Source organism: Cibotium barometz, chromosome 11, assembly GCF_041138505.1.
Source record: "Cibotium barometz isolate CiBa-2024 chromosome 11, ASM4113850v1, whole genome shotgun sequence".
Taxonomy (NCBI): Eukaryota; Viridiplantae; Streptophyta; class Polypodiopsida; order Cyatheales; family Cibotiaceae; genus Cibotium; species Cibotium barometz.
In genome coordinates, this window is record NC_141056.1 from 45,447,483 (window position 1) to 45,468,941 (window position 21,459).

General features: G+C 38.0%; 1 protein-coding gene across 1 annotated transcript; it reads left to right on the plus strand.

Moving 5' to 3' along the window:
* On the plus strand, positions 1-1,740 carry LOC147634229 (jasmonate-induced oxygenase 4-like). The gene is made up of 4 exons (XM_086805649.1): positions 1-276; positions 394-647; positions 876-1,200; positions 1,621-1,740. Exons 1-4 carry the CDS (start codon positions 1-3, stop codon positions 1,738-1,740), a joined length of 975 nt encoding a protein of 324 aa, XP_086661775.1.
* Positions 1,741-21,459: the final 19,719 nt, after the last annotated feature.

The following is a 21,459-nucleotide window of genomic DNA, read 5'->3' on the forward strand; positions in this document are numbered from 1 at the left end:
ATGACCACCATCTTCTCCAGCCAACGTCTAGCTGTGCCGGAGAGTGCACAGAAGATGACGGATCACGAGAAACGCCATCTTGTGCAGAAATTATCCCAGATGGCCGTGCCGGAGGTGCCCCAGGAGTTCTTGGTCCCCCATGAGCAGCGGCCTCATCCCGCCCAAAGAAACACGGGCCTCCTTCCCTTCGTGGATATGGCCGGCCTTCATGGAGACTCGGAAGCGGACACCCTGAAAGAGATCGCCAAAGCCTGCGAGGAGTGGGGCTTCTTCCAAGTAGGTTAATTACATTAACGTGCCTGCGCTAGCTAGCTTTTAAGATTAGATAATAAATGAAGAGGAGATAAAAGCGTATAGCTGATGTGGTCTGTACTGTTTGCTGCTGTGCTGCAGGTGGTTTACCATGGCATACCCGCGAGCGTTATTGAAGGGACCAGACAGGCAGCCAGGCAGTTCTTTGAGCTCCCCATGGACGACAAGGAAGGTTACTCTGTGAAGGATCAGAGCACTGAAGGCTTGCTCGGATATGGCCACACTAACTTCTTCCAAGGAGCCGCAAATGACTGGATGGACTCCCTCTTTGGCTACCTGGCTCCCCCCTCATTGAAGAAACTCGACATGTGGCCTTCCCAACCCGAAGGATTAAGGTCCAACCCCTTTCTCTCTCTCTCTCTCTCTCACTCACTCACTCACTCACTCTCTCACTCACTCACTCACTCTCTCACACACACACTCTCTCTCTCTCACACACACACACAGTCTCTCTCTCAGAGACAGTACACACATACACCCCCCCCTTACACACGGACACACACACACTTTTTTTTCCATTATATCACATGGCCCAACACCACTTTGTGATGTGACCACTCTAGGGGCATGGTGGATTCCTACGGCACCGAGCTACAGAACCTTTTCAAAAGTTTGCTCGCCGCATTGTCCAAAAGCCTTGGTATGAAGGATGACCATCTAGAGAAGGCTTTTCAACATTACAACTTGTTCTTCGGAGCAAACTACTACCCTCCTTGCCCTCAACCTGACCTTGTTCTTGGGACACATGGACACAAGGACCGTGGATGCATGACGGTTCTACTACAAGACAAAGATATGGATGGACTTCAAGTGTGCAAGGATGGCCAATGGTTCTCAGTGGATCCCATACCCAACGCATTAGTCATCAATATTGGTGATCAATTACAGGTAAAGTCCTCCAGCCCTAAGTTAACCAGTTTGTAAGAGCCACATCATTAACACACTTAACACCACCAAACTTGTGCCATATTGTTGTCTTTAAAAAAAAGGTTTTATAAATATTTAGTGATACCCAAAGATCATGTCTAATAGATGTAGCTAGTAGGGGGTCCTCATCCTACAAGGTTAATTCCTTGCTACACTCTAATAGATGTAGCTAGTAGGGGGTCCTCATCCTACAAGGTGAATTCCTTGCTACACTCTAGTGAACAACTTTTGCCATGCTTCTCTTTTCTAAAAGATGAATTCCTTTTACTACTAGGCTACACACTAGTGAACACCTTGTGCCATGCTTCTCTTTTGTAAAACTGTAAATTTAGGATATCATCTTGATATATATATTGACTCTTTTTTATTTTTTGATTATAGATGCTAACCAATGGCAAGTACAAAAGCGCATTACACCGTGGTGTGGTGAGCAATAATCAAACTATAATGACCCTTGTTGCACACTTGGATCCTCCAGAGAAGGTTGTAACAACACACTAATTGGCACATTATGGTCAAATATCATATTTAGCTAGAGATTGAGACACTTTAATTTGAAGCATAATTGTCCTTAGACATATATTGCATGGATCACCCGCCTAAAGAAGGTGGTAGCAACCCTTAGACGTATAATCAAATATCATATATAGATAGAGACTCGAGACACTTTAATATGTTCTTGGACATATATATCACACTTCATGCTTAATGATATTGATATTTTCTGTGCATGTCACTAATAGCATGAATAGCTTTTCTACTTAAGGAGAAAAGCTCGTAAAAGAGAATTAATGGTAAGAGCTTTAATAGTGGCCATAATTTGATTAACTATGTCATAAACGTATGATCTTGTATGAATGGATTTGATGGATTAAGGATAATATGTACATGCTTTCATCTTGCACTCTTTATTACGAATATATACAAATAGGGACTCTTGCACCTCACGAGATTGAATAACTTTTCCTCTCTTCTTTGAATTCAAAATCGATCTCGATTTGTGCCCCCTCAAACCAAAAAATCAATTTAGGATACAATATGCATGGGATATTGTGCCTACTACTACTAGTACGATCATGACAATTTTTTCACAAAAAAACATGAAGCATAGATAACATGTTTCAACTTTCCATAACTATATATTTTTTTTACAAGACATTGTCAATTGCTCTAGTTTGCTTTTTTCATTCTCTAAATCTACTTTGTTTCACCTATATGTAGATGTGAGAAATACATAAATAATTGTTTGGTCTCCACCATAGTGACATACACCATTTAGGATCATCTAATGCTTATGACATTACTTCCTTCTTCTAGAGTTGATTTTTGTAGAAGGAATGCTCGAATAGATTTTGTAGAAGGAACACTCTAGTGGTTTTACTTAAACAATATAAATGAAAATATAAAAATTAATATTTGAATATCTATTACCCTAGTTTTACTGATCTAATATTAAGAGTCAACATTTTCATGATGGTTCTTTGTTCCTTTTAATAGGTGCACATGTAAAGCCCACCTATTCCTCACTAAATTCGACCCCTTATATCTAGTCTACCATTTCTATTATTATAATGTTAGTATGATCCTTGAAGGGAAAGCCCCTATCTTTATGCTTTTCAAGATGATAATTTAAGTTTAGGCATCTTTTGAAAGTGAGTGAATACAATAGTAGCACCCCCCTCCTCTCTTTCTCTCTCTCTCTCTCTCTCTCTCTCTCTCTTAATATCACAATATATATTAGAAATTAGCACTAGTCTTGTAGAAAAAAACCACTTTTGTGGCTTTAAGAAATTTTTGTTTAAGAAAATATTTTCTTTTTGTTTCAAAGAAATTTATATTAGGAAAATAATATCAAAACAAGATATTCATTGAGAGATCATAATAAGTGCCAAAAACATTTTAAACATATTCTTCCATAGTCATGATTTCGGTAAATAAATTAGATACTTTTTCAACACCTACAACTGTACGATTAAAAACTATTCTACATGTGCATAGGATATTGGCATGTCCAATATATCACTTAATAAACAAACACTTTTTCATATAGGTATCCTTGAAGTAAGGCTATTGCAATATTTTTATGTTATTTTTAGCAATTTTAAAATAAGAAAGTACTAGATATATAATTTTCTTTTTCCAAACACTTCCACCATAGGTAGAGGCATTCTAACCAATTATTCTTAAATAGTGTCATGAAATTTTACGTTGGTTGACATTTTCATTTCTTCAAAATTGCAAGACTTGTCTTTTATGTTGATAAGCACATGAGCTCTCTCTCTCTCTCTCTCTCTCTCTCTCTCTCTCTCTCTCTCTCTCTCTCTCTCTATCATAAAAACTTTATATTGTGTGAATTTATGTAAAAAACATTAACCCCCTTTTGTTAGAAAGAAAGCCACCTTGTGGCTTTAAGAAACGCTTGAAAAAAAAATATTTTTTAGTATATTTATTTTGAAGAAATTTTTAATATAGAAGATATTCATTGAGAGAGAATATCTAGTGCCTAAAAAGTTTTGAAAACATAGTCTTTTTTTATGGTCATGATTTAGGCACCTTTTGTTAAAAAAAATCTACCTTGTTATTTTACATTAAAAAAGCCTTTTTATTTTTAGGTGGTCCTAAACTACTTTTTATTGGTTTTGAACTATTTTAAAGTGGTCCTCAAATACTATTTAGTGGTCCTGAACTTCTAATGAGTGGCCTAACAATATTGTTAAGTGGTCAAAAGTACTATCAAGTGATGCAAAAGTACTATTAAGTGGTACATGAGTACTTTAAGCTTTAAAAACATCATGTGCATTAATAGAGACCTTGTTATAGGACCACTTAGAAGTACTCTAGGATTACTTTCAATTACTTATAAGTTTTTTTATATTAAAAACACTTTAGGACCACCTGAAAGTGCTTTAGAGCTCTTAAAAGTACTTCATGGACTTTGCGAACGACTTTATAAACTTGTATAAGTACTTATACATGGTCCTAAAGTAATTTACATAGGCCCTAAAATACTTTTAGTAGCTGTAAAGAACTTTTAGGTGGTTCTATAGAGCTTTCAATGGCACAAAAGAATGTATTTTAAAGTGATACTGAAGGGCTTCCAAGCACAAAAGAACTTGTTAGTACCACTTGGAAAGTTTCAATAACACAAAATAACTTGTATTTTAAATAGATATTGATTACTTTAAGTTTCAATTGCACAAAAGAAAATAGATATTGATTACTTCAAGTTTCAATGGCACAAAAGAACTTGTAAGTATTTTAAATAGATATTGAGTACTTCCAAGTGGTACTAACAAGTTCTTTTGTGCTTGGAAGCCTTTCAATATCACTTTAAAATACTTGCACCAAGTGCTTTTGTGCCATTGAAAATTATGTAGGACCACCTAAAAGTGCTTTACATCTATTAAAGATATTTTAGGGCCAGTGTAAAGTAATTTAGGACCATGATGTATAATTACTTTAGGACCATTTGGAAGTGTTTCACTATCACTTTAAAATACTTACAAGTTATTTTGTAATATTGAAAGTTCTATAGGACCACCTAAAAGTGCTTCAAATCTGTTAAAAATGTTTTAGGGCCACTGTATAAAGTACTTTAACTCTACTTCATACTAGTCTGAGAGTGTCTCAAGGTGCTCTAGGAGTGTTTTAAATTTGACTTTGATAAAAGTAGGGTACAAAACTAAGGCTCGTCGTAAATGTATAGGATGCTTTACAATAGCACATCTCCCTATCGACTTGCTACACACATCTCTTTTGTTGGGGGAGACTCGTGTCTCTAATCTCCAAAATTCAAAAAAAAAATCTTTAACTTTATGTGTCATGATGCTACTTTGAGGTTTCTATCTTTGGCATGTTTGCAGGGGAAAGACTTCATCCTCTTCTCTTTATAGGCAAGGATTAGGCAGCAAGGATTCTCTTGTGAATAACTAGAACCTTTGGTGCCTTTGGTAAGCTGATAGATTTTCTATTGCCACCATGTCAATTGAAATCATAAACATTAAGTTCTATCATTAGAGATGACCTCTTCAAGAAAAGCTCATCTTTTGATCAGGGCACTTTGACTAGTGAAAGTGTTACGAATGTTGGCCTGCACAACTCTTTCGCAACCCATTTCTTCAAGTTGAGCTTTCTTGCAATTGGGATGGAGGAGGAATTCTTCAAATATTTTCTTGTGGGGTAGCTTTGTCGAGGCCCTTCATCTTCTCGTACCAAGAGTTAGCTACAACTCTACAAATCTTCTTTCTTTCCTTCTCGTCATCAAGATGGAACTATTCACTTTAGCCCTTTACTTCTCCTTGGCTTTTTATCAAATATCCCTTTGCTTTCCAACCCAATAATGTTTTATTTTCTCAATGCCTTCTCCTGACCAAGAATAAACCTACCTCCATTTTCTCGCACCTCTACATTGTGTAAAAATTCATCTTGTCCCATTGCATGCCCATCAATATTCATCCTGAAATGAGGTGAAAATATTGTATTAGAATATTCTAGCCCTAACCAACCATACTCTACAAGTTTCTTTGACCTTAAAAGATTATTCATAAAATAGGTATTCAGGTTCAATGGGTGTGGCGGTGTGTTTTAGAGAGAGATAGGGAGAGAGAGAGAGAGAGAGAGAGAGAGAGAGAGAGAGAGAGAGAGAGATTGAATGTAGTACATCTAACACCATATTGGGGAATATGGGAATTTCCCAGTAGTTTGGGACACGTGGTCAAATCTTTGGATTAATCATAACTTGAACACTGTTACTCCAAATTGAGCGCTCTATAGCTCACTAGATTCCATTTTCCAAGCGCTTTCCAACAATAGGTCACATGATATGGTTTTGAGAAACTTATAGGCATGTTATCCAGGTCCCACCTTTTTAGTATTCAAAAAATGGGAGTTGGGAAATTCCCAAACTCACGAATATAGTGTTATCTCCTTGTTGCAGCCATCTAGCTATCTTAGGAGGAAAGACCATAGGGAGAGAAGTGGAGGGAGATACACTTTGTGTGTGTGTGTGTGTGTGTGTAGCATAAAGATAGAAAGAGCTCATGAATGTAGCACAACTCTTGTGAGCCACAGGGACATAGATGAAGAAGCTGAGCACAAGAGAAATAAGAGTCTGCCATGCTAGAATAATTCATCTCGAGAGATCATGAAGATTTGGGAAGAGAAAACTAGAAATAGATAGATTTTATGTGTAGCATGTTCTCTTGTCATCTCCCTAGATATGTTAAGACAAGCATATGAGGAGAAAGAAATAGAGAGCTCTATTGTATTAAGATAATCATATGAGAAGAGAGAGAGAGAGAGAGAGAGAGAGAAAGAGAGAGAGCATGACACATGCATGATCATGCTCCAAAATTTCCTAACACACACGAGCATGCTCCCATGAGTGCGTGAACTTTTCATGATAGCATGAATTCTAAATATTCTTTTCATGGTATTCAGTCTTAAATTCTGAGTATTTATTTTTACAATTCTTAATATTCTTTCTTACTAGTTTGTTATTACCTTTAACCTCTCCTTGTTAGCACTTAACAAAGGAATGTCAATGACACCACTTTTTGAACCACCTAACTCTTGCTTTGACCCTATATGGCTTGAAGCATGCACCTAGAGTATGGTCAAATAAGATATGATAGCATCTTGTTACTATGGATTTTAGATATCTATAGATTTTTCACTTCACTCACAAGGGCATTATGCTAGTAGTCATATATGTTAATAACTTGATTGTCACAAGGGACATTGATGTTTACATTTATGAGGTGAATATGCTCCTCAAGAAGAAGTTTGAGTAAAATATTCAGGTGAGCCATGATTCTTCCATACTTTCTAGGTGGTATAGAGGTGATTAGATCATGTGATGCGATTTGACTTTTACAAAGGCAAAATGCTTTAGACATATATTATCAAAGGTTTAAATAATAGGTTGTAATATAATCTTAGTGCCATTAGAGCAAAGAGCATAAAATTTTGCTACATATATAGGTAATCTTTTGGAGGACCCTACATTGTGCATGCACATTGTAAGGAGTTTGATTTACATGACTATCAATAGGCGAGATTTGAGCTATGCTATTAGATTAGTGAGTTAGCATATGTAGGCCTCGAAGAAGCTCTACTTCTGTGTGACTAGGAGGATAAGGTACCCAAAGTCCATAGTACAAGGTGTGAGAGAGAGTTAGCAAGGTGTGAGAGAGATGGAAAAGAGGTGAAAGAGTGTTGGAAATATTAGAGAGAGAGAGAGAGAGAGAGAGAGAGGCAAGAGCCTTTTGGGGTGTTTTGTTTTTTTTGAGAGAAAGAGGCATGAGACTTTTGGGTTTTTTGAGTTCCAAACAAAAACAACTCACAAAACATATCTTGTTTCTTAATTCTTTGTCATCAGTGTAAATGTTGATGCTAATTTTTTTACAATGTCAGTATACTTGTCGGTATTAAGGGTTGGTATTATTGTCAACAACTATGGATGCCCTTATGTCAATGGTTAAAATGATGCCGTAAGTTATGAAATAAATGGATAAAAATTAACAAATTTGACTCATAGCTCATGCTCCTACTTAAAAGAGACCCACATTTTCATATCCCCATAACATTTCTCTTCATCTCTCTTAGAAATGCCCTTGATCTCTCTTGATCCCCCCCTAACATTTTCTTAATATCTCCTCCTTTTGTCAATGGAGCATGTAAACAATTTTATGTCTTCAAGGAAGAACCAGCCTCTCATAGTGGGATCATTTTAATAGAATGTATATTGATGTATGGACTAAATGTGAGTTCAACATGTGTCGGATGAGGCCATACAATTGTTTTTTAAAATGGATGTGAGCCACAAGGTATGTAATATTATTCACATAGAGGATAACAATGATAACATTGAGAAGAATTGGTGGTTGATGATATGGAGCCACACATGCAAGAGGATATGGGGACACATGTATAAGAATATTTTGTGGGTTAGCTAATTGAAGCAATGTTTAAAGTAATAGACAGGATTGTCAAGCCACAATGTCCAAAGAGTTACATCTTCAAACTCTTGGATCAGTTTCTTAGAATTATTCAAGTAGTCTCTATTTCCTCTTTCTCTTTCCTAATCTCATCCTCTTCAAAAATAAACTAGCTAACAACACATCATGCATCATAATTATGTAAGGTTGTTGAGATGTATGATATTAAACTCCATGCCTAAGTCACGAGATGATGGAAAGAATATTCTAAGTTCCAATAGCATGGATTACATGTGTATACATGTAGGATCCAATGATTATTTCCTCTTCCATGTGGGGATGCTGGTGAATGCTCACTAACATGTCCAAAATGTGTGTAAAATCTGGTGCTCATAGTGATATGACAAGATTTCCAAGGTGGAACTATTATTCTAAGGCATTTTCTAATCATTCTAAGAATCCAACACATGTTCAAGTGCAAGTCGCTAATGACTTAGTATGCTAAAAAACTCGATCCATTGATGGCATCTTATACAAACCTTGTTGCATATGGAGACACATTAAGGATACATGGCCTAAGTTTAAAGAAGAGCCTCATATGCCTAGATTTGGCAATGGATGGTGTTAACTGTTATGTGGACTGCACACTACAAGACCGCACACCGCAAGTACGGACTGCAAGTGTAATGCCACATGCATACCTTAAATGAATAGTCATTACGAGATCTCAAGGGGTGTAAATGGGAGGTTGTGTGCCTGTCTGAATCCCATGACCATGTAGCTGTTTTACAGGCTGTATACATGTGTATTCAAGGGCAATCAATGAGTCAATCAATCATCCTTTCATGCAAAAATTTAGCAGTCTTCTGTGTTAATGAAGCACTAATCATGTCGCACTGTGTATAATCAGTTATGTATTCATTTATCAGTATAGGTTACCTTTTCAATTAATGATGTATGCTAAGAGGGTAATCATTCCCGTATTATTGTACTAGTGCTTAAGAACATAATACACTTGGCAACCATGATGTTCTCTTGATGATGTGGTTGCATGCGCACGCATTCTCAAGGACCTCTTGATTTGGTGGTTCCTACTACGAGCGGCCGTGGCGTCGTCGTTCGAAGGATGATTGGCGATAATGCGACGATTGATTCTCCTTCTTTTTCTTCACAGTTTTTAGGGTGGGATGCAACTCCCAGAGTCAATCACTAGGAGCGTAGCCGCTCCTTCCCCCCTCCCCATGTTCCATGGGTAGAGAGGCGGTCGCTAATTTCACTGATCTCACCTACTATACGGACCGACACAGCCAGTAGTGGTAGTTCCCTCAGCACAACAGATGGCCCAACTACATGGACAAATTAAGTATGCAAAGTTTTGCGAGAAATCTTTTGAGGATCCGAATGCTCACATCCGACAGTTTGAGAAGATATACAATCTTAATGTGCCACCCCCACTGGATCAATTACGTATGGAATTTGTGTTCGAGTCCACTCTGAGTGGGAAGGCTTCTCGATGGAATTTGTGTTCGAGTCCACTCTCATTTTTGGACTTTTGATGTGGTGAGGACAGCGTTCTTGTTGTGCTTTCGCGTAGAAAAGACCGTCACTCAGAATTTGGAAAAGCTGCGTTTGCTTAAGCAGGGCAAGCGCATAGTGGAGGATTATGCAGTTCGATTTCGGGTCATGTTGCAGTGGGTTCCTCAAAACCAACATCCAGCACACATAGGAGGTGCTCAATGACTATTTTCTGAAAGTCTTGTCTAAGGATCTCTGTACAGCCTTAGCGATTGTGAATAAGGTTGCCACAACGCTGCGGCAGATGTGATTGCATGGGCAATCTTGGCTGGAGAATCCTTGGAGGACGAAGACATGTCCCATAGGCAAAAATCCAAAAAGAAGTCAGGGAAAAGCTCATCTCATGGAAAGAATCACAATAGCTCTGAAGATTCGGATGAGGAGAGCCCAGATGAAGATTCTTCTAATAGTAGTAGCAAAGATTCGGATGCCGAACCAGTGAAAGTTACCAGGAAGACCCACAAGGGTGGGAAGGTTAGCATGACAGTGTCTGGGGAATTCTCAGCTGCTAAGTCATTTGAAAGACGTCTGGTGCTCGACGTGCTGCAATACAGGTCATCCTACTATGGAGTGTGCACTAAATGAGAAATGGTGTGCCATCTGTACTTCTAATTCACATAATACTAGTGATTGCTATTTTGGAGGGGCCAATGGGCTAGAGGCCCCATTCAATGGAAGGATAAAGCAGAAAAAGATCTTGCGGTGGCATTTGCTAAAACAGCGGGAGGTTTGGATAATTCTCATGGCTACTCCACTGGAGGCCGCAGTCGAGGAGGTGGCCATGGTCATGGTCGAGGGTGGCGGAGGTGGCGATCAACTGCGCATCTGTTTGTTCTACATAGAGGAAGGGCATTGGCGATCGGAGTGCCCAAAGGCGCAAGAGTATGACTACAGAGGAAGGCAGAGAGACAAGAAAAGGCAACAATGAAGCAACCAAGTGTGTCTATGGTGCAAATTGATTCCCTTGCTAAGAAGGGAGATCTAGAAGTTTGCATGGTCACTGGCTCTGGAAAGAAGAGTCAACCTCAAATTAAAGCAGAAGAATAGGCTAGCATTGATTGGCCAGCACAGGAAGAAGTGTGGCATCAAGTTACAAATTGGGTAAAGGAGCAAGTACCTAAAACTAAAGTTTGGAAAACCCCAAATGGGGTTCATTTTTGAAAAAATGTCACAGTGATTGCAGATTATTCCACGTCGTCTAGAAGCAATCCATAGGTGCCGAAAGGATCTACACTGCCTCAGCAGCACAGCAGCAAACAATCAGAAGGAAATGACTAGGATGAACTCTTGCAAGCACCACTTCAGATTAAGTTGGGACAACTACTAAAGCTAGTTCCAAATTTTCACTAGTCCCTATTGGCAATAGCTAATCTCGGTATGGTGTCCCCCATAATGGCTCCGGTTAACCTCAGGAAGAACCAGTCCCTGACATTCCAGTGACAGACACATGCATTCCGGAGATTTCGGTGGTTCATCATGGGACTCACATTGATCAAGTTCTGATTGATGGTGGTGTAGGTGTCAATATTGCGATGCAGTTGGCTTGTGAGAATATGGGATGGTTGGAATGGGAACCGGTCCCATTTTTGGTGTGGATGGCTGACCAACACGTCGAGTTCTTCCTCTTGGCATTTTGAAGGGAATAGTGATTGAACTTGCGGGAATTCCATTTGTGATGTATTTTGTGGCTCTTAATATGGAAGATTCCAATCACGAATACAATCTTTTGTTGGGTCGTCCATGGTTGTGGCAAGCCAAGGTGCGGCACAATTCGGAACACAATCAAATGCCAGTTCAGTGGGGTAAAAAAAAAGTGAAGTTCTCATTACGGGAGCGTCGTCAGCACAGCTGAGCAATGTAGTCTGGCCAGTGGTTGCGGAAACAGTAAACATGGCTGAAGGCTTGGATGAAGATGAAGAGGAGAAATTTTTGTGGGCTAATGCGGATTTTATCCCACTCTATGTAGCATGCATTTCCACAAATTATGCCACGCTGCGGATGATGGCTCCTATGTCGGAGAAGATCCCCGGGGAGCTGTTTCTTGGTGAGGATGCTGATTCCCTAGATGGTGAGCTGAAAGATATTTTGAAACAAGAAAGAGCTTTTGAGGCGCAAATGAGCCACTACAAGAGAATCATTATTTTTCGACGCTTAGTTTCCACACATGGTCACATCGACATGTGCGTCGAAATAGGCGTCAAAATATGTGTGGAAATAAGCGTCAAAAATATGCGTGGAAATAAGCATCAAAATATGCGTCGAAATAATCGTCGAAAATTTATTTTTTTAAAATTTGAATTTATATATAATATTTGTTAGTTCCCACCTTGGGGTGTGTTTTAGGTTTCTCTTTCTACCTCTTTGCAGGCATATGTGTCTATGAGAGAGAGAGAGAGAGAGAGAGAGAGAGAGAGAGAGAGAGAGAGAGAGATCAGAGAGAAAGAGAGATAAATAGAGAGAGAGAGAGGGGGGGCAAGGGAGAGAGGAAGGTAGAACTTCCATCGTGCTCTTTGAAGGAGAACAAATGCTAGCTCCTCCTCCTCATCACTAAGGTGCAATTAAGAAAGTGCCCTAAATTAAAGTTCATCATCAACTTGCTCGTCCTCAAACGAGATCCATGGCTCCAAATAAATCTATTTCTAGAAATACTCCATCATTGTTGTTAATTGGTGGAACAGATTGTCTTGTAGTAGTAGAAGGTAATTCATCCATGTCGTCATCCTTTTCTAGCTCTAGCATGAGAGTTGTCGATGCATCATGATTAAACTCAGCTTGAATCTCTTCTTCTTCTGGATTATCTCTAGTGTCTATTTCTCGTTCAATATGTATTTTCTCAATGAGTACATCTTCATCCGATCCTAATCCAGTGTGAGCCTCACCTACTTCCTCAACTATTATGTCTTCTTCTTGTTCTTCTTATTGTTCAATAGGTGATAGTGGTGTATGCTCAACCATCACATGATTTGAGGGGGAGTTCCTCAGCATTTGGTAAACAGTCAACTTCTATTTTCACCTCTTCAAATATTTGTTTTCCACGTGGATTTATTTGGATCACAAAAAACCCTTTATGATATGTCTCGGGTCTTCCACAAAGATGACTTGCTCACAGTGCTCTGGTAGCACAAATGTGTCCCTTTGGTCAGTCCATATCTTTGTGCAGTCTACTTGAAGAAATCCACATTTGTCTTTGCGTACAGTTACTTGCACCCCTTGAGTTACCAACTTGAACCATTTTGCATCAAAAATGAACATATTCAACTTTCTTAATCCAACCTTGATAATATCTTGGATTGTTCCACAATAATCTAGCATGCTTACTTCAGTATTGCCATCGCTTGCACTTGAAGGACTTTCTTGCATAAGATTAGCCTTCACACCATAATCAAATGTTCTTCTCTTTTTATCTTTTCCTTCTACTCAAAAGTGACTTTGGTGTGACCAAATTTTCCCAAACTTACGATACTGCAAGCACAATAAATAAGTACTTTTATTGTATAAATTCACAAAATCACAACATAAAAGATAATGCGTAGATATCTCAAACTCACATACATGGAAATCACAATCATATGCAAGCTCCTCCTCCGCATCACTTGTTGGTTCACCACTGCATTTAGCTTGCAGTATGGTTTGCTCGAGCCATTTATTAGAAGGAAAGTCTAGAAGAAGTGCAAGTTCTGTTGGGTATGATAGTGTGTGGGTTGTTAGACTCCTTCTAAAACTCAAACAAGCTTGGTCCCTTTCAGCCTTCACCAAGTTATATCTCTTGATCCTTTTCTCCATAGCATGTGAGTTTAAGATGCAAAATTTATTGATCTTGTCACGCAATGCTACATCCATTATTCTCACAAGGCCTTTCCCTTGTGGCTCTTCCCCAACTAGTCGATCATCTTCTAATTGTATCCATAATCTTGGCATATCGCGATCAGACATAATGAGAAGTTCAATTATATATACAAGTGATTCTTGAACAAGCCATCCCGCTAGCATACTACCTTTAGGATGAGCTCTTTGACGAAAAAATTCTTTAAGTGTCTTCATAAATATCTCCAAGAAAAACATCCATCGGCTCTATGGACAACCCTAACCACAGCAACTTCATCAACCAGATAAACTAGCAAGTGTAATTGAATGGTTAAAATACTTGTTGGAAAGTATTTCTCAGCCATTGTAGCGGCCTCAATGGAGTTTAACAGTGTTACTTCCAATGTGTCTCTACTAATCTCTTTCCTTGATATCCAATGCAGCACTATACCAATTTTGTAAATTGTTGCTTTAATGTCATCGTTGAGGTAATCCTTGATGGCTATAGGAAGCACAAATTGCAAGAATTTGTGCCAATCATGACACTTCAAACCACTAAGCTCATCGTCCTTTGTAAATTCTCCCTTCAAGAAATGCATGCATCCTGTAGGGGTACGAAACTCACAAATGCACTTCTTTACACGCCCTTGCTCTTCCTTTGTCCATGACCCAAGGTGCTTTTGGTAGCTTCACCTTCCCATCTGGTCTATTTTGGGCCCATAAGTGTTGCATGCATTGAACCTCTTGTAAATCATCTCGTTGTGCCTTGTTCTCCTTTGCTCTTGTAATGGTTTTCCAAAGCACCTCGGCTATATTCTTGAAAATGTGCATTGGGTCAAGAAGATGGTTCACTAGCAGATCATTCCACTATGGAAGTTGATGGAAAATGGATAAACGATTCATTCTTGGAGGTGTGCAGGTTGGATCTAGCTCCCATAAGGTCCTCCAATCATTGCTCTTCCATATGCAAGTAGACCTCCCTAGAAATCCCTCACACAAAGGATGGTCCACTAGGAGATACTTCTTGTGGCCCTCCTATACTATATTCTTCATAGACTGTGACTATCGAGCCTCAAGTTGCAGTCCAAATAATGGACATCCATTATACCCTGACACTGAAAGCCCTGTAGAACATCAAAAACGATTGTAGCAGAGGTAAGTTTGGATGACAATCATAATTTAACATAATATGTTAACAAGCTACAGTATTACCTGAGCACTCTCCATAGCTAGGCCAATCATGCATAGTCCACATAAGTATTCCTCTCAATGTTAGCGCATGTTGTCCAAACCTCTTAGAAATATCATGAACTTCAATGCCCTCCCATAAAACAGGAAGCTCCACAACTAAAGGGGATAAATACACATCCATGTTCTTCACCTTTTACTTTCCAAGAACTATCAAAAGACAATAAAAGATACCCTTTTTTATCTCTAGCCATGGTGGAAGATTATAGTTAACTAGACAAACAGGCCCATGTGCTCCATGATAAACTTCGTAGACCGAATGGATTCACTCCATCCATCGCTAGTCCGAGTCGAATATCTCCGCACACGCATAACACCATCCGTGGACCTCATGTTATGGTGCCAAGTCATCAATCCTGCAATGGATTTGCACTTGAACATTGTTTTAATTAATGGTCTGCCAGGTGCCAGAGTGCTTTTGATAAGATGAAGACCGCCTTGGTAACCAATTCCGTTCTAAAGCTGCTAGATTTCTCTCTACCCTTTGAGGTAGTAACTGATGCCAGTGGTTTTTGCCCTGGGAGGTGCACTCATGCAGGACAGTCATGCAGTGGCCTATGAATCCCAAAAACTCCAAACGTATGAGAGGAATGATGCTGTCCACCACGACCTGGAACTACTTTCAGTAGTATATGCCCTGAAGTTGTGGAGACTAATATTACCTACTAGGACAAAGATTCACTTTGATGACATATCATCAGAGCTTAAAGTGGATCTTCACTCAGAAGGATCTCAACATGCGCACAAAAGAAGGTGGATGCAGACCCTACAGGAATTTGATTTTGAAATCAAGTACCGCGCCCAGGAAAAGAAAATGTGGTAGTATATGCCCTCAACAACAGAAAAGCCTCCTTGCTTGCAATTACTGTAGTGTCAAATCCTTTGATTTGAAGCAAGAGAGAAGATCATGCAAGATAGATTCTTTGGCCCTATTGCTACCCTACTTATGCAAGAAAGAAAAACTCCATAGGAGTTGAATCGAGTTCAAGGGTACATCCTGCATGATGGAATTATGTATTATAATTGCAGGTTATGCATTCCCAAATGATGAGGAAACTAAGGGTCAAATTCTGAATGAAGCCCATAACAGCCTTATTGCAAGACATCCAGGTTTCATAAAAACCTACATATCTCTGAAGAAAAGCTTCTTTTGGCCTAGTCTAAAAAAGGATGTGCTTAATCATGTACGTCAATGTATGACCTATCAGAAAGTCAAGGCCAAGAGAGTAAAAATGCCTGGGAAGTTACATCCATTAGACATCCCCCAGATGAAGTGGGAATGCATCAGTATGGATTCTATTACTGGATTGCCTTCAGTGCAATCAATTTACAACTTCATCTTTGTGGTAGTTGATAGACTAACCAAAGTTGCCTATCTGATTCCAGTAAAAGAAACCTACACTGCAGTGGATGTGGCCAGTGTGCCCTTAAAGAAATCTCCAGATTGCATGGCCTACCCAGAAGAACAGTAAGTGATTGAGATCCCAAATTCATGTCAAGATTCTGGACTGCATTTTTCGAAGCAGTAGGAACTTTCTAAGATCTCAGCACAGCTTACCACCCCGAGACCGATGGTCAAACTGAAAGGGTGAACTAAGTAATCGAAGATATACTTCGGTCATGCTGTGGGGAAGGGAACCCAAGAGAAGCGGCTAAGTTATCTGCACCTAGTCAAGTTTGCCTACAATGCTTCTTATCACCGAAGTATTGGGATAAGCCCTTTCAAAGCTCTGTATGGACAAGATTTCTTAACTCCACTTACCCATTGATTAGGGTTGAGATGTCCAGACAGATGCTTGATGACATGGAGCAGTAGATGCAGTTAATTTGCAAAGATATAAAAGCTACCCAAAATAGACAGAAACAGTATACAGATTAGAAGAGGACAGACAGAAAATTCAAAGAAGCAGATATGGTCTTCATTCGAGTACACCCCAAAAGAAGTTCTCTATCTCTTTGGAAGTATAAGAATTTATCCCCCAGATATTGTGGGCCATATCTGATTACAAAGAAAGTAGGTAACTTAGCCTACCAGCTTCTTCTACCTCCTCATCTCAAAGTACATAATGTATTTCATGTTAGCCTTCTTCTACCTCCTCATCTCAAAGTACATAATGTATTTCATGTCAGTATTATGACCCAGCCCGAATTATGTGCTTGATGATGAAATCTTAACTTCTTCAACCCAAGGACAGATGGAACTCTAACTTGAACAAATCCTTGATGTTCGAGAAAAGGTTCTTAGGAATAGAATTCTGAGAGAATTATTGGTTAAATGGAAGTTATATCCTTTTAAAGATGCCAAATGGGAGAAAGAAGCCAAACTGTTGCGGGATTACCCCCAGTTTGCGAGATGAGGACATCTCGCGTTTTTCAAGTGTAAGAGAATGTAAGATTCCTGCCCAGCCCCTCAAGATGTCCAGTATTTCCCCCCTATAATCAATCCCATCTTCAGAATAATAAAAGATCTTGTTTCTACCTATTTTGGCTTAGAGAGAGAAAATATTCTAGAGAGAGATTATTCAAATTTTAGATATTTTTGGATGGAAAAATATCTCTTCTTATTAAAATAAACTCCCCCAAATCAGAAGTTCAAAAAGATTTTCAGAAGGTGCATTAGAAATAAATTAAAATCTGTTCCAAAAGGCCTTCTCCTAAGGGTCCATATTTTTTAAAAATTTTAAATTAAGATTCTGAGGGGCCAATCAGATTAATCCAAATGTAGGGAGAAGATAAATTGAAGAAATAAAGAAAATCCCCCCAAAAATGAGTAAATACTCACATAAGATGAAGAGTGGACTAAGGACCAAAGGAAATACTAAGAAAATGAATTTTTGACACCTTAGAGCGAGGATTCCCCCTCATCAAGGAGGCACCTATTTCACATGTGTGGTGGAGTTTTAAATTCTCAAATATTGAGATATTTCATCTCTCCTCTCTCCTAATTCAAGTCTAGTTCCAAAAAGTAAGCTAAACTGACCCAAAAATGGTCAAAATTGGAAAATTCTAGAATCAGTTTGCTTGGTTAGAAGCTCACTTTTTTCTATAAATAGAAGCCTCCCCCTTTGTAGAAGCTTAATAGTGTTTTATGCACTGTTACTCTACTCCACCACTCGAGAGCCAAAAACAGTGAATTTATTGATAATTCATTAGTTTTTGACCTTTTCCTCTTCAAAAGATTTGGTGGCTACTCTTGTTGCAAACAAGAGTAGATCCCTCAAACCATCAAGCCAAAGGAAAGCTCACAGAAATTCATTAGTTTTTGACCTTTTCCTCTTCAAAAGAATTGGTGGCTACTCTTGTTGCAAACAAGAGTAGATCCCTCAAACCATCAAGCCAAAGGAAAGCTCACAGAAATTCATGTAAGCTAGAACTCCCACTTTTTCTTTATTCCTTTTAATGGTTTTCTAATTTTTGTTTTCTTTAAAATGAAAAAAATGATGTTATGCGTTGTTAAAAAGGCTTTCCCCCGCTCTTCATTCTTAAATTTAGCCTTTCTTTATCCTACAAAAGTAGTCGAATTGTTAGAATTAAACTTTTCATATTGTTTCTCTTTTAAAAGTGGAATTTGATTAGTTTAGAACGCTTTAAACCATTTGGGATAATTTTTAAGTAACTTGAGGATAGAAAAAATTAAAAAATGGTCAGCCATACAAAGGAGGTTATGGCAAAATTTTCTCAAATTTTATGAAATAAGTTTTATCTTTTATTATTCAAAAAGAGTAATCCCCACCGTTTGTGTATTCTAAAAGTGTTATTTTCATTCTAGCCATAGAAAAATGCATAGTAGAAATATTTTTATTATAAAAGTGTTATTTTCATTACAATTAAATTCTATGCATAGAAAGATGCATATTGAATATTTTTATTATTATAAAAGAGTGATGTTCATTAGATTTAAATTCTATGCATAGAAAGATGCATATTGGATATTTTTTTAATTATAAAAGTGTGATTTTCATTAGATTTAAATTCTATGCATAGAAAGATGCATATTGGAAATAAATTTTTTTATTATAAAAGTGTTACTTTCATCAATATTGATTTTTATGCATAAAATGATGCATAAAAGAAATTTTTTTATTATCAAAGTGTTACTTTCATCAATATTGATTTTTATGCATAAAAGAAATTTTTTTATTATCAAAGTGTTACTTTAATCAATATTGATTTTTATGCATAAAAGAATTTTTTTTATTATAAAAGTGTTACTTTCATCAATATTGATTTTTATGCATAAAATGATGCATAAAATAATTTTTTTATTATTACAAAAGTGTTACTTTCATCAATATTATTTTTTATGCATAAAAGAAAATTTTTTATTATAAAAGTGTTACTTTCATCAAAATTGATTTTTTATGCATAAATAGATGCATAAAAGGATTTTCTTTTATATAAAAGTGTTATTTCCATAGAAGTTGGATTTTATGCATAAATAGATGCATACAAAATTTTTATATCAAAATAAGAGTTCTCTTTAATCCTATGTTTAAATCCCATGAATATTGGTAAATGAATAAGTAAATAGTCTGTGAGAAAATTCTACCGTTTCATATTCTCTAGGATGGTAATGAGAAAATTCAGAAAAACTATCGAGGTCAGAATTTTAGATAAATGATTAATTTATTCCTCATAGGAATTTGTGATTAGTTTTAAATTCAGTTAAACAAAATACTCAATGAATGAAATTCAATAAAGTAGTAATTGAAATATAACCCTTCGAGAAAGATAGTTCAGAGAGAACCTCTCCAAACTTAAACCCTGAATCAGACTATGACCAAGACATAGCTCCTTCGTAAGTTTCAAGAAAAGATGGTGTCGTGCCCGGACAATCGAGGGCGAGGCCCGGAGTGAGAAACCCCGCCCCATGCAAGAGGAAGCTACTTCTATTGTTACCATCCGCGAATTTGGTGCGCAGAGGGGGCAGTGGGATCTCACACCTACTGAGGCCCTACTTAAGCTATGGAAAGGGAAGTCACTTGATTGGGATGGGATATATGTGGAATTATTCATTGCCTTTTGGCCTTCATTAAAGGAACTAGTATGGAATATATGGAGAAGGGCATTCAATATTGCAGGTATCCTAAATAAAGATCTAAAGGAGGGAGTGGTGAAACTTATCCCTAAATAGGCTGCATGGAATAGGTTTAACCATTGGAGACCCATATCTTTACTAACTATGATTTTTTACAAAATTCTTGCTAAAGTCATTGCCTTGAGGATATCCCTTGTTCTCCAAGAGATTGTGTCTAGGAAACAATATGGTTTCATTAAGGGTAGATCCATATATGATAACATATTTGCAGCTATGTTAGGGAGGGATGTGGCTCAAAAGACTGATCAGAAATGCATTCTGCTTCAACTTGATTTGGAGAAAGCATATGATAGCATCCATTGGTCTTTTGTGGCAAGGGTAATGGAGAAACTGGGCTTTTGATTTAAGATGGTTTCCTGTATTTATGCCATTACGCTTGGGGGACACTCTAAACTGCTTTAAAATGGAAGACTTGTGGGAGGGTTTGAGGTCAAGATGTCTGTGAGACATGGATGCCCTCTTGCCGCCTTGCTCTTTACTATTGCCTCTTATCCCTTCATTGTGGCCCTTGAAGATGCCTATGGAAAAGGGAGGGTGATTGGACTAAAGCGGAGAAGTGGTGAGGAATTGGTAATTTAATGTTTTGCTGATGAATCATTGCTCTTCCTGAGAGCAAAGAATGATAATTTGAGGCAGGCATTATCCATTATATGGGAATTTGCTAAAGCTTATGGGTTCAGATGCAACATTCATAAATCCAAGATCATTAGTGTGAATGAAGACAATGACTTTGACCTAGAAAGATGGGGATGTGAGGTAATTAGGAGAGGTCAAATAATTGGACACCTAGGAGTTCCTTTTAGAGTGGAGGTGAAAAACAAACAACTAAGTGATTGGGCCCTAGAGAGATTCATCCAAAAGCTGAAGACAGGGTGACCATTTGTATTGTTGTTTTAAATGCCTACATCATGTTCCAATGCCTAGTGCTTAACTTTGGTAAAAGTCAAGAAAATTATGGGGCTTGTAAGGGACTTTCTATGGAGAAATAGGAGTAGTAACATGAGAGTGGTAGCTTCGCTCTCCTGGGACAAACTGGGCATGCCAAAGAGTGAAAGAGGCATTGGTATCCTACATGTACCTTTAGGCAAAATATGGACTCTCATTTTTTCCCCTTAAGGATTTCCACACCTTTTTTCTCTAGAAAAATGGGTTCATGGTGAAATTTTCGCAAATCAAATCACAAGGCGGATATTGCACATTTGGAATCTACTCATTGAGACCTTTCCAATGATATATAACATGATGAGAAATTTTGATTATTCAAGAAGTTCCCAAATTGGTGATGATCACCCTATCTACACTTTTGTGGCTTTTATTGAGAACCCCACGGGAACTAGACCAGTTGTGAAAATCTGGTTAACTGGAGAGGTCTTGGAGAAGCAATCACTACAAAATCAAGATACATTGTTTATAGCGATTGCACCAATACTCACGTTGGAAAAAGTGTTGCTACAAAATGGTTAGTAACATCGTCTAAATGTCTTCTATACAAACATAGGTAGTAACATCTAAAATGTTGTCCATATACATGTTGTTACCATCGTCAAAAATAGCGTG